General features: G+C 39.6%; 1 protein-coding gene across 2 annotated transcripts in view; it reads right to left on the bottom strand.

Annotated features, from left to right (window-relative positions):
* Positions 1–588: 588 nt before the first annotated feature.
* The window catches only part of ZDHHC9 (zinc finger DHHC-type palmitoyltransferase 9), a 35,978-nt gene continuing 22,888 nt past the window's right edge, over positions 589–13,678 (bottom strand). For both annotated transcript variants that reach the window (XM_053917214.1, XM_053917215.1), the window contains 6 exons: positions 11,424–11,561; positions 10,456–10,502; positions 9,360–9,464; positions 8,214–8,317; positions 7,697–7,793; positions 589–2,514 (listed from right to left, as the gene is read on the bottom strand). In XM_053917214.1, coding sequence (XP_053773189.1) covers positions 2,398–2,514; positions 7,697–7,793; positions 8,214–8,317; positions 9,360–9,464; positions 10,456–10,502; positions 11,424–11,561 — 608 coding nt within the window. In that variant the 3' untranslated portion in view covers positions 589–2,397. The remainder of the gene's footprint in view (positions 2,515–7,696; positions 7,794–8,213; positions 8,318–9,359; positions 9,465–10,455; positions 10,503–11,423; positions 11,562–13,678) is intronic.

Below are 13,678 nucleotides of genomic sequence, written 5' to 3'. Positions count from 1 at the left end.
TATTTCGTACTAAAGATATGAGATTTCCATATTGACCTTCACCTTAGAAAGAGAAAGCTCCTCTGACTGAAGGGTCAGCAGAAGAGTGGTTGAGGTAAATTAAGGGAGTAGAGAAATCTGTCCTAATCCAGGAGAGGAGATAGGCTGACACAGGATGGGCTGAGAAATGACTGAAAAGAGAATCATCTCAGTGACAGGTTAACTGAAAAAATCTAATAGCTTCCAAACTCTCCAGGCTTGGCCTTATTTTGAACTAACTAAAATGTAACTACAAGGACAAACTGAAAGAGCCAGAAAGAGAATTTCTGGTAAAGTAGAGGCAGAGAAGAGAGGAATCCGAGTCAGAGTCAGCCTGTTTCTGTCTCCGTCTCTGTCTCTATATCTCTCTCAATTGCTAAACTCAAATTCTGCTATAAGGAAAATAGAAAAACAAAGAGAAAAATCTGGAAGGAGCCAAATTTCATTAATTCTGATTAACTGGAAAGAGTTAGATAGGAATGTGTAAGGAGTCTTGATTACAGACCATTTAAAATGAAATGTATACCGTCACTTGTAAAAGATCACTAACAAAGTATTTCCCAGGGGAGGTCCTGATAAGCCTGCTTTAATAACCAAAACGTCCACAATTAACAGCATCCATCTGTATAAACACAGTATCTCAATAAACAACTTGTTCTCTTAAGTTAATATATCCCCGACACTCCCCATCTTGCTAACACTGTATATTGCCTTGAAAGCCCTTTCTTTATAGTCCAGTATAAGGTAAGCTTTGGCCCAGAATGTAACAGCAATCAATGGAGAGTTTGGGAGCTATCGGTCCAACCGAAGGGTCCTCCGGAAAAATGAAAGTATAGGTAGTAACTAGCAACCCCTTCAGCCCCCACCCCAACCCCACCCTACCACACAAAGATACACACCCCCATGATGATACTTGAAATATAAGGGGGAAGGAGGAGGCAGGCAGTTTACATTAGACACAGTTTAATCAACTTCAAATAGATTAAAAGTTCTGATTTACACTTCTCCCTCCCCATAAGTCATCCAGACAGGACCCTGACTTAGAAAGAGAAAAACACAGGTGCTCTAGGAAATATAGCCACATATAATACATAAATCTTCTTCCCTGAAATAGAGCAGGTCCTGAGCAGAGCTGACTGGGGGTTCATGGAGCACCCCCAGGATGAAGTGGCTCTGGGACTCTGCAGGTGGAAGTGCTGGAAGAGTGAAGCTTGGCAGAAGCCCCCGGTGTGGTTATCAAGCCCGAGGTGGGCCAAGGCCTTGGAGTGGGTTACCCAGAAGGGCAACAGTGCTGGGCTTTCCCTTCTCACTCAGCCAAGGCCTAATGGAAGTACTAGTTGCCTTTTTGTTTTCTTTTTTGAGTGGACAGAGGGAGAGGAGACCAGAGGAGAGGAGAGGAGAGCCTTTCTGTGCCTTGGTTTCCCCTTTTGTGCATTCAGGGCCTCTCCAGGCCTTACACAGGGAATCTAGGGGGGATGGGTAGTGTTTAAATGAGCACTCGGAATTCCTCTGAGGAAAGGAACTGCCAAAGTGCAGGCTTTTGTTACTGCCATTCTTGCTCTTAATGGGAGCAAGAGTCAGAATTAAAAAATGAAAAGGGGCTAGTGAGAAAGGAGAGATGAGACAGAGTGCAAGGGGTGATGCTGTTGGCAACTCATAAATTCTTATTGAAAATGGTACAGGTATTAAAAAGTTTCTGGGTAGTCTACAAGAAATGTAAATTGTTATCTATACTGCAAATACTTACATATATCTAACTGGGGAAGAGTGGGGCTTGGGAGTTAGAGAGTGGACAGGGGAGAAAGAAGAAACTACATGAATAAATACAAGTGGAAGCTACCTGATCCACTTCTGAAAGGATTTGTTGGCAATGGTGGCACTTTGTAGCTGGGAGAATCCTCCAGCCCCACTCGCCATCCTCTTCAATTCTGAAGATCCCAAGAATCCAGTTAGGATTCCCTTGCCAGAGTTCTCTGTGACCACCTCTCGACTTATGTCATGCAGCAGCTGGAGAGGACTGAGCCAGTCTCAAGAACCTTTAACCCCATAATTGGACCAACCACCCTAAGCAGGAGAGCCAAGATCTGGAGGGAAGAAAAGGGAGTTCAAGGAGATTCCGTGGCTGAGGCTGTGGAAAACCAGTGTCAGGGCCCAAGAGACCCATTTGTCCAGTTACCAGAGGTCACTGACATCTTCTGTGACTGCCTTGAGCTCATAATAAAAAAAAAAAAAATTGCAGCAAGAAAATGCCAGTGTGCCATTGGATGATAAAGACCAAAGAAAAACACCTTACTTGTTCTCTGTCTCAGGTTTATCTTCTCCCTTTAAATCTCTCACAGCCCTAATTAAACACAAACAAAAGTCTGTTCCATAGACAGGCTACTTCTCAGCTTTAGCCACCTCTTGTGGTGGCTCTGGGGGTTCCGGGGGTGGCATCTCTTCAGGTGTGCTGGTGTCCTCCAGCATCTCATTTGAGCTCAGATGTTCTGTTAGGGCCTGAGAAGGAAAAGACATCAAATTCAATATAAAGCTTATCCTCAAAATTCAAATAGAGATAATCAGTAGACACAGAGCTCTTCCCCTGAACCCATCAACCACACTGATGTTATAGGTATGCAACCACTAACACCAAACTCAGAACCAAGACCAGAATATTGTTGTCTTCTCAGCAGAGAGCAACTGATGTTTATTTGAGTTCTTAACTGTTGTGGAGAAATGCTTCCATTGTTATTCATAATTATAACGACCACAGATAACTACACAAGCACTTCTCCTTCACAACAGAATGTTATAATGTACCATACTTGCCTAACAAGGCCCGACCCAGTGGCTCTCAGTCTTGTTTCTGCCCTAATGCTCGGTTCTCTAGAACAGTGATTCTAAATCAAAGAGGGTAGGGTGGCAAAATTTTCAAATGATATATGTGGTTTCAAAATGCCCCCAGAGTGATTCTAAAATATCACCCTTCTCCATATTCAACTGAGAATCACTAACCTAAATTGTTATGATTTAAGACCAGACTTAACAGAAACATGATATTCAAAATGAATATAATAATGTACAAAAGTGGGTTTGCTGTAATTCAAAAAAGAAAATTGAAAATGTAGGAAAAACACAGTAGAGAACAATTATCTACCTTACAAAAAGCATTCACTTAAAAGAAAGATTTTTTATTTATTTATTTCTGTATTGAATGCATTGAGATGACGTTGGTTTGCAAAACCATACAGGTTGTAAGTGTACAACTCAATCAAACATCATGTACACACTGCATTGTGCACCCATCACCCCAAGCAAAGTCTCTTTCCATCCTTATTTTCCCCCCTTTTGCCCACCTCCACCTACTACAACCCTGCTTTTGCTCTGGTATCACCACACCGTTGTCTGTGTCACCACATTGTTTTCTGTGTCTATATGTTTATACACACACACACAAAGTTCAGCCACTATTGATATAACGAGAATGGTTTGTACAACATTGATGTACCCTGGCAGCCAAGGAGACTGGACTGGAATGTGCATGCATGAACAGTGATGACTTCACTGTACTAGTCAGTGGGGGCAGTAGATGCCGTTGAGTGAGTATGTATACTGAGTGGTCATCATATTCACAATGACTGATTGAGTACAGTAATGAATCTGCATCAAATTTTGCGTTAAGCTTGAACATTCCTCCATAGAAACTATTTGGATGATTCAGAAGGCCACAGCCATGGGCAACTGGCGATTGGCAGCTTCATCACAACAATGCATCATACTCATACAAAGTGTTTTGGCAAAACATCAAATCACCCAGGCGATTCAGCCCTCCTACAGCCCAGATTTGGTGCCCTGTGACTTTGGCTTTTCTCAAAACTAAAATCACCTTTCAGAGGGAAGAGGTTTCAGACCATTGATGAGACTCAGAAAAATACAACAGGGCAGCTGATAGTGATTGGGAGAATTGTGTGAGGTCCCAAGGTGCCTACTTTGAAGGGGACTGAGGCATCATTGTACTAATTGTCCTAATTGTCATATGTATAATGTTTCTTGTATCTTCTTCAATAAATGTCTCTATTTTTCATATTATATGGATGGATACTTGGCAGACTATATATATATATATATTTTTATATATATATTTATATATATGTATTTATATATATAAATATATATATTTATAATTATATATAAATTAAAAACTATATATATATAGTTTTGGCTTAATCCCTTCACCTTCTTTTACCCAATTCTCCAACTTCTCTGCCTTCGGACAGCTGTCAGTCTGTTCCATGTATCCATGCCTCTGTTTCTATTTTGTTCATCAGTTTATTTTGTTCATTAGCTTCCACATAAAAGCAAGATCATATGCTACTTGTCTTTCTCTGACTGGCTTATTTCACTTAGCTTAATAATCTCCAGGTCCATTCATGCTGTTGGAAAATATAAGAGTTCCTTATTGTTTATGAGCAAGTAGTATTCCATTGTGCAAATGTGCCATTGCTTTTTTATCCACTCATCTACTAATGGTCATTTGGGTTGTTACCACATCTTGGCTATTGCAAATAATGCTGCAATGAACATAGGTGTGCATATATTCTTTTGAATGAGTGTTTTGGGTTTCTTAGGATATATTCCCAGAAGTAGGATCACTGGGTCAAAAGCCAGTTCCATTTTTAATTTTCTGAGAAAACTCTATACTGTTTTCCACAATGGATGCACCAGTCTGCATTCCCTCTAACAATGCAGAGGGGTTCCCTTTTCTCCACATCCTTGCCAGAACTTGTTTGTTGATTTATTGATGGTAGCCATTCTGGAAGGGGTAAGGTGATATCTCATTATGGTTTTAATCTACATTTCTCTAATAATTAGTCACACTGAGCATTTTTTTCATATGTCTATGGGCCATCTGTATGTCTTCTTTGGGAAAGTGTCTATTCAGGTCCTTTGCCCATTTTTTATTTTTTATTTTTTTAATATTTTATTTATTTATTTTTAGAGAGAGGGAAAGGGAGGGAAGAAAGGGAGAGAAACATCAACTTATGGTTGCCTCTCACGCGCCCCCTACTAGGGACCTGGCCCGTAACCCAGTCGTGTGCCTTGACTGGGAAGCAAACCGGTGACTCTTTGATTCGCAGGTCGGCACTCAATCCACTGAGTGCCGCACTGGCCAGGGCTGAATAAATAAAGAATAAGGTTGGAGAACTCACAATTCTTAATTTCAAAACTTACCACAACACTATAGTAACAAAGACAGTTTGGTACTGGTGTAGGAATAGACATATTGATCAATGGAGTAGGATTAAGAGTCCAGAAACAAACTCACATTTACGGTCAATTGATTTTTGACAAAGGTGCCTTGACAATTCAATGGAGAAAAAATAGTCTTTTCAACAAATGGTGCTGAGACAACTGGATAGCCATATGCAAAAAAAAAAAAAAAAAAAAAAAAAAAAAAAGAATTTGGATCCCCTTTCTCACATCATATATAAAAATTAACTCAAAATGGATAGAAGACCTAAATGAAAGAACTAAAACTATAAAACTTTTAGAAAAAAACAAAGGCATAAATATTCAAGACCTTGGATTAGGCAATTGTCTCTTAGATCTGACCCCAAAAGCACAGCAATAACAGCAAAAAAGATAAATTGCACATCAAAATGTAAACCTTTTTTTAATTATTATTTTTTATTAAACATTTTTTATTGCTGTTCAATTACAGTTGTCTGCATTTTCTCCCCACCCTTCCATCCCACCCCAGAAATGTAAACATTTTTTTAAAGATTTTATTTATTTATCTTTAGAGAGAGAGGAAGGGAAGCAGAAAAAGAGGGAGAAAAACATCAATGTGTGGTTGCCTCACATGCACCATCACTGGGGACCTGGCCCACAACCCGGGCATGTGCCCTGACTGGGAATCAAACCCACGACCCTTTGCATCACAGTCTGGCACTCAATAATAATATAAAAAACCGAAGCAACCCAAATGGACAAAGGATCTGAATAGACACTTCTCTAAAGAGGATATATAAATGACCAATATGCTCATGAAAAGATACTCAACACCATTAGTCAGCAGGGAAATGCAAATTAAAACCACTATGACATACTACTTCACACCCACTGGGATGGCTACATGTCAGAAAATAAGTGATACTGAGGATATGGAGAAATTAACTTTCTTTTTTAAAATTTTATTGTTCAAGTAAAATTGTCTGCATTTTCCTCCCAACACTCCCCCCACCCCAGCCATCCCCATCTCCCTTCCTTGATTCCACACCCCCTTGGTTTTGCCTGTGTATCCTTTAGAGTTGTTCCTGAAATTAGAACCCTAGTACACTACTGATGGAGATGTAAAATGGTGCAGCCACTCTGGAAAGACAGTCTAACAGTCCCTCAAAAGGTTAAACAGAGTCATCATATGGCCCAGTAATTTCACTCCCACATGTATAGCTAAACAAAATGAAAACATATATTGCCATGCAAAAACTTGCACATGAATGGTCATAGCAGCATTATTCATAACAACCAAAAAGTGGAAACAACTCAAATGTCTGCTGATTGATGAATGGATAGATACAATGTGGTCTATTCATATGATGAAATATTATTCAGCCAGAGAGGTAGAAGTGGGCAAAGGCGGGATAAATGGAGATAGAAAGAGACTTGACTTTGGGTCATGAGCTCATGATGCAGTATGAAGATGGTGTTTCATTGATTTGTACAGTTGAAACCCGTATGATTTTATTAACCAAAGTCATCCCACTAAATTCAATAAAAATATTATTCAACTATATAAAATAATGAAGTACTGCTAAATGCTACAACATGGACGAACCTTGAAAATATTATGCTAAATGAAAGAAACCAGTCATAAAGGACCACATGTTATATGATTCCATTTTTACAAAATTTACAGAAGAGGCAAATCTATAGCAAAAAAATAAGTAGATTAGTAGTTGCCCAGAGATGGGACTAGGAGAACTAGGGGGAAAAAGAGAGTAACTGCTAATGGGTACAGGGTTTTTTGAGGGGTTAATGAAATGTTTTTAAAATTAATTTTTGGCATGACTGTATAACTATAAATATACTACAAACCAGTGAATCATACAGTTTAAATAGGGAATTTATGGTATGTGGATTATTTTTCAATAAAGTTATTATTTAAAAAAGGTTCAAATAATAAACTTTTACGAACATACTTTATTAAGTACATCTTGAGCAGGACAGCTGGGAGATTCCCACAACATCTGCATATTCCAGTGAGGAAGCCCACTCCTACCAAGGTATCTATGCTATACACTATCTCCAGCCCACTCCCAACCCCCATCTTTGCTCTTATAACATTTTATGCTTCCCTCATCAAGGCACTTTCCACAACATGGAGCAACAGCCTGTTCTTCTGCTCTCTTGTCCACACTAGAATGAGTTCCTTGAGAGTAGGGACATGGTTTGCCTTGTTCACTGGCATATCCCACATCTAGCACAGTGACTGGCACAGAATGTCAGTGAAATTACTAGGTTCTATTCTATCTCAAGGGCACAAAGATCTGAGGCAATGTCAGAGCAGAAGCAGAGACAGGGAAGCTGGAGTGATTAGACACAAAATTGCCTAATTATATCTCTTTTAAGGTGTAAATTTAGCCTGCACCCTCCATCACCAGCTTAGCCTTAATGTCTTCAAGTCAGCAACACTTACTGGACTCTGTGGCAAGAGGCTGCTACTGGTCTCTTGAGTACTAGGAGGTCGGCTTCCACTTTCCTCTAGTGGCAAAATACCCCTTCGATCCAGCACACTGAAGGAGATAGGATAGTTAATAAAAGACTTCACATTCACCCCTCCAGCTGCCCACCCACAGAACATTACTGTGCATACTGGAAAACATAAACCTGCCCTTTGGCAACCTAGCCTGATCATAGCACATGCCTCCTATCTTCCACAGACAGGGAACACTACATTAGACTACTACTGAGTCAGAGAACACTACATTAACCGGGGGGAGGAGCAAATGAAATAAAAATGAAAGGTCATCCCTTCAAAACAACTAGCCTGTGGTCTATGTACGGTCCATGTAGATATGGTGCAAAGGGACAATCCCTGGGAAGACCTATTTGACACCAGGAGGTCACATCAGAAGAAGGCATCACACTAGGTAAAAGGATCAAGTTGAGCTGCTTGTCCCAAGAGTTCCAGGACCTTCTAGTCCCCTGAGTACCTGGGAGGCAAGGGGCCACATAGCACTTCACAGCAGTTCTTCACAATGTTGCCATGGCTGTAGGGATTCTGGACACGATTCTTCCCTGTCCATGAGCCTTTGATCTGCAAGATAAAAGGCAAGCCTTGCATTAAAATTATGTTGAAGAAATACATGCAGCATGGGAAGATGAAAAAGTTCTGGAGATAGATAATGGTTGTGCAACATCATGAATGCACTTAATGCCACTGAATTATACACTTAAAAATGGTTACGATGGTACATTTTATATAATGAGTATCTTACCACAATCTAAAAAAAGAAATACAGAGCCATGCGAAAATGTCCACAATAGAGTGAAAAAAAAAGCAGATAATTCATTTTCATTTAAAAATATACCGATGAATAAAATGGAAAGAGAGTCATGGATACATGGAACAGATAGGCAACTGTCAGAGGGGAGAGGGGAGTGGATGAAAGAAAGTGAAAGGATTGGACAAAGAACATATATGCATGACCCATGGACACACACAATAGTGTGATGGTGGCTAAAGGAAAGGGGGTGGGGCAAGGGCTGGGTGGAGCTGAGCAAGGGAAGGGGGGAATGAGGATATCTGTAATAGTGTAAACAATAAAAATAAAGTAAAAAAAATAAAAATACAAAATATATATATATATCCACATAAACAAACATGGAACAAGTCTAGAAGACTATAAATCATACCATTAACAATGGTGATGTATAGGAGGTAACGTTACAGGGACTTATTTGCTATTTTTTGCTTATCTGTATTTTCTGGTTTTCTGCAATGAACATGGATTAATTGGTAACTTTTAAAAAGCAAGGATTTATTCAGTGTACCTGTTCTTGTCCATTCCAAATCCAGGGACATCAACTGGCCTTTAAAGATCTATGAATAGCTGAAGACTTTGTACCCCCTCCTCCCAACCATTCAACCTCTTCTTCCTAATGCTCTACAGGCATTCAGCTCCAAACAAAGCAGTCTACTTTCTCTTCCACACATCAGATTTAACAATCTCCCACACCAGGTTTCTGCCTGCCTTCACCTCCTAGTCCCTGAAGACTCAGTTCTCTAGCAGGCAACAAGAGACTAGGCTTTGGGGAAAAGAAGAATATGTGATGAGGAGATGGGAAAGTTGACTCACGTCTTCATTGGTTGTCTGGTTGAGAGCCACAAGGAAAGTGTGAAATCCAGTCAGTCCCACGACGGACCAGAGTGTGAAGAAGCAAATGAGTACTTCTAGAACAGTGAGGTGATGTTAAGGAATGTTGAAGAAGCCACACAAGCAGACTCAATGCTTCAGCCCTTCTCATGGCATCAGTCATACCATTTCCTCTCAGAACATACATTACAAGTGACCAAGTATCCATGCATAACAGGTGAATTCTTTTTTTAAAATATTTTATTTATTTAATTTTTAGAGAGAGGGGAAGGGAGGGAGAGAGGGAGAGAAACATCAATAGATGGATGCCTCTCGCACGCCCCCTTCTGGGGACCTGGCCTGCAACCCAGGCATGTGCCCTGACTGGGAATCAGACCAGCAACCCTTTGGTTCTCAGGCTGGCACTCAATCCACTGAGCTACACCAGCCAGGGCCTATAAATAATGAGTTCTACACACACTGAGTACATCCCTTATGACAGGTAAAGGACTTCTGTCTACTCACTATGAGTAACTCTCTAGCATCTCTAGTGTATTTAAGTGTTTATCTGTTTTTTCATCATTAGCTTTTTGAAGGGGATGTTTAGGACAGGGCCAAAGCTAAACAATGATGACTGTCACTGTCAATGGAAAATGCATCAAAAAATAAACTTTATAAATGAAAACTTAGTGGGAAAAACAGGATGTGATTCATAGAAATCCCATCTGAATCTCCTTTTCAGAAATACAACTGCTGTACAAAATAAGCCTTAGCTGTAACATGAAGGTAGACTTCCAGCAAGTTACATAAGAGGTATATTGAGGCAAAGACAGCCCCTTAGGTGAGGCAGGGCTGAGCATGGGATCAGAAGGAATTGGAAGGGAGGCAGTAGAGAAGGGGGTAAAGAAAGGACCACCCTTTAAGTCCTGGCCATCTTCCATTCTGGTTGCTACCACTAAGACTACATTTTTTTAAACTTTAGACTTTGGCACTCTCTGACATCTGAAAAATGAGATGATGGGAGAACTGCAGAGAGAAAGCATGCTGGAAAGTAGGTTAAGAGGGATTTACAGGGACATACTGCCAGGGGAGGATATGTTCCAGGAGTTTCTTTCAACGTCTCCAGAAAGCCAATTTTCAAAGATTCTATGAAATTGGGAGGAGGAGTAGAGAAAAAAATTAGTGACTTTAGTTTTAAAAAAACGCACACTTATCCTACTCTTTACTCACTTCCTTTACTCCCTATCCCTTGTTACAAGCTGGCAAGAGATAAGCCCTCATTCAGACTAGGGACTCACATTACCAAGCAGGTAGTCTCTTGACTAAAGAGTTCACACCTCCCATGCAGGACCCGACACTGGTCTAGAAAGTTGGGCAGAAACCAAACATCTGGCTCCCCTCCCTTTTCCTTAGCCTGAAACTATGGGCATGGAGGGCAATATTCATTCATAGATGAAATAAATCAGAAATATCCGAGAAAAATCCTCTCTCCTCACTGATCCATGTCCTCCCTTGTTCGAAATCCAGCTGAGACCTCATCTCTTCCCAGGAAGCTGTATTGATCAAGACCACTCTTTTTATTCCACACCCCAGCTGCCCTTATTTGTTATCTGCTAATTTTTGTGTGTTTATGTGTGTGCGCCCATGCACACATGTGGGTGTATATTTTGTATCTCCCAAAGTAAACCATAAACTACTAAAAGGCATTTCTTTGGTACAACCTTCTACCACCTAGCACAGGGCAGGTTTTACAAGGCAGAAGAAGAAAGGATGCAGACAGCTGAAATACATCCCCTACCTTTGGGATCACCTCAAAAATGCTGAGAACTCTGGGTATAGACCAGTTATTATGGTCCTGTTCCCCAGCAGAGGGCCAGTGAGAAGCCAGCATTACTCAGTAAATACTGACTGATGTGAACAGACGGTAGTGTTCATTTCTAACTGGTCCTAAGGCACCTTTGCAATGGTACAGGCATGCCAGGAAACCCAACCACTCCCCTATGCTGTCTTCAAGTTTTCTCCCACCCCACCCCCCCTCCAACAATAGCCACTGCCCTGCATACTCACTGAGAGCCACATAGACGATGTTGAAGGCAAAGACATAGATGGTGAGGAGGGAGAGAGAAAGGATGAAGAGGTAGAAGTAGCGGTAGTTCCTCTTTCCAACACAATTCCCCACCCAGGGGCAGTGGTGGTCGAAGCGCTCTGTAGGGAAGAAAAGAGAGAATCTAGTGCCGATGCCTCCAAAACACAGTACACACCACCATTCACATTTGAATAACTAATTCAAAGACCCCAGGATCATTGCCTATTTTAATTGTAAAAAACACTTGGTTTCCATTTTTCACAATGTTTTCATAGCCATCTCATTTGATCCCCACAATCATCCTGGAAGTTGAGCAAAAGAAGATATATTTTCTGCATTTTACCAATGAGAAAACTAAGGAACTGAGGGGTTAAGTGATCTGTCTCACTATCAGTTAACAGCAGAATTTTTTCCCCAAAGAAAAACCTTAGTAGGTGGGCCTACTAAGTTCAGGAAGAATAACTAGATGAAAATAGCCAAGGAAATTTTGAAAAGTTAGTAGTGTGGTTTTTCTTAACCTCCAGTTAGCAAAAAACTATAATACTACAATACTTGAAATGATGTGGCATAGCTTAATGGAATAGAAAGTGCCCAGAAACAGACTCCAGAATATATAATATTTTACTTTCTAATAAAGGCAGCATTACAAATTCAGTGGTAGAATGAACTGTTTTTCCATAAACTACTCAGACAATTGGCTATTTGGTGGAAAATAAGGTTAGATTTTTTCCCCTCACATTACAGTGGTACCTCAGCACTCATCATTAATTCATTCCAGAACTCTTGATGAAGGCAGAAACCGAGGCATACCGAACAATAAAGCATTTTTTTTCTTGCAGGGTGGCGTCATTACTCATACAAGTTTTAGCAAGTGTGATGAGTCCCGAACAAGTGCCAAGTGCCAAAACATTTTTTTCTCATCAAAATGTGACAAGTGCATGGTTTGGTGAGTTCTGAAGCTGATGAGTACTGAGGTATGACTGTATTTATAAAAATTAATTCCAGATAAATTAGAGAGTTAAAGGTAAAAAAACAAAGTAAAACCATAAAATAACCATAAAGAATAGATGAACATTATTCCCACATATGGAGAAGTACTTTCTGAACATAAAAGTAACAGAGAAAAAAAAACACAGATGACAAAGAAAAATACATTTAACTCCATAAACTGTAAAAAATATTTTACATATGTTAAAAATACTATAAAGAAAATTAAAGAGAAAAAACAGGAATGTATGTAAAATTTGTATCTTAGTATATGAAAAGTTCTTACAAATCAATAATAAAGTACAAATACTCCTTGAAAAATAGTCATAGGGCAAAAACAGATAGTTAATAAATGCCATATAAATATATATTTAGTCATGCCGGGTAGCTCAGTTGGTTAGAACATTGTCCCAATATGCCAAGATTGTGGGTTCAATCTTCAGTCAGGGTACATACAAGAATCAACCAATTACATAAATAAATGGAGTAACAGATCTCTCTCCCTCTTTCTCTCTTTCTCCCTTCCCCCTCTCCTTTACTCTAAAATCAATCATTAAAAATTTTAAATAAATAAATATGTTTCAATGTTTTCAGATTCAATAATAATTCAGTGTAAAAATAAGAACATAAAAATAATATCCAGTGCTAGGTAGAATAAGGTACAATGGACACTCTGATACACTGTTGGTGGGAGTATAAATTGAGAGAAACTTTCTGGAAAGCAATTTAGCAGAAATCAAGACTCTTAACAATGTTCACACCCCTTTAGCACAATAAGTCAATTTTCAGTAATTTCTCATAAGGAAATAGAGATATGCACAGAAATTCAAGTTCAATATTTTTTTAAGTTAAATATTTTTAATTAAAATTTTATTGTGGTAAAATATATATAATATAGAATTTTCCATTTTAATCATTTTTCTAAGATTTTATTTATTTTTAGAGAGGGAAGGAGGAAGAAAGAGAAGGTGAGAAACATCAATGTGTGGTTGCCTCTCACGCATCCCCTACTGGGGACCTGGCCCACAACCCGGGCATGTGCCCTGGCTGGGAATCAACCAGAGACCTTTTGGTTCGCAGGCCAGCACTCAATCTATTGAGCCACACCAGCCAGGGCCTTTTAAAAATTATTTTTAAGTGTACAATTAAGTGGCATTAATTACATTCACAATGTGCAACCATCACCACTAACTACTTCCAAAAATTTTCATCACCCCCCCCAAAGAGAAACTCTGTACCCATTAAACAG

Source organism: Desmodus rotundus, chromosome X, assembly GCF_022682495.2.
Source record: "Desmodus rotundus isolate HL8 chromosome X, HLdesRot8A.1, whole genome shotgun sequence".
In the NCBI taxonomy this organism is placed as follows: Eukaryota; Metazoa; Chordata; class Mammalia; order Chiroptera; family Phyllostomidae; genus Desmodus; species Desmodus rotundus.
Note: the sequence above shows the minus strand (reverse complement) of the source record. Positions and strands in the feature narration are given on the sequence as shown.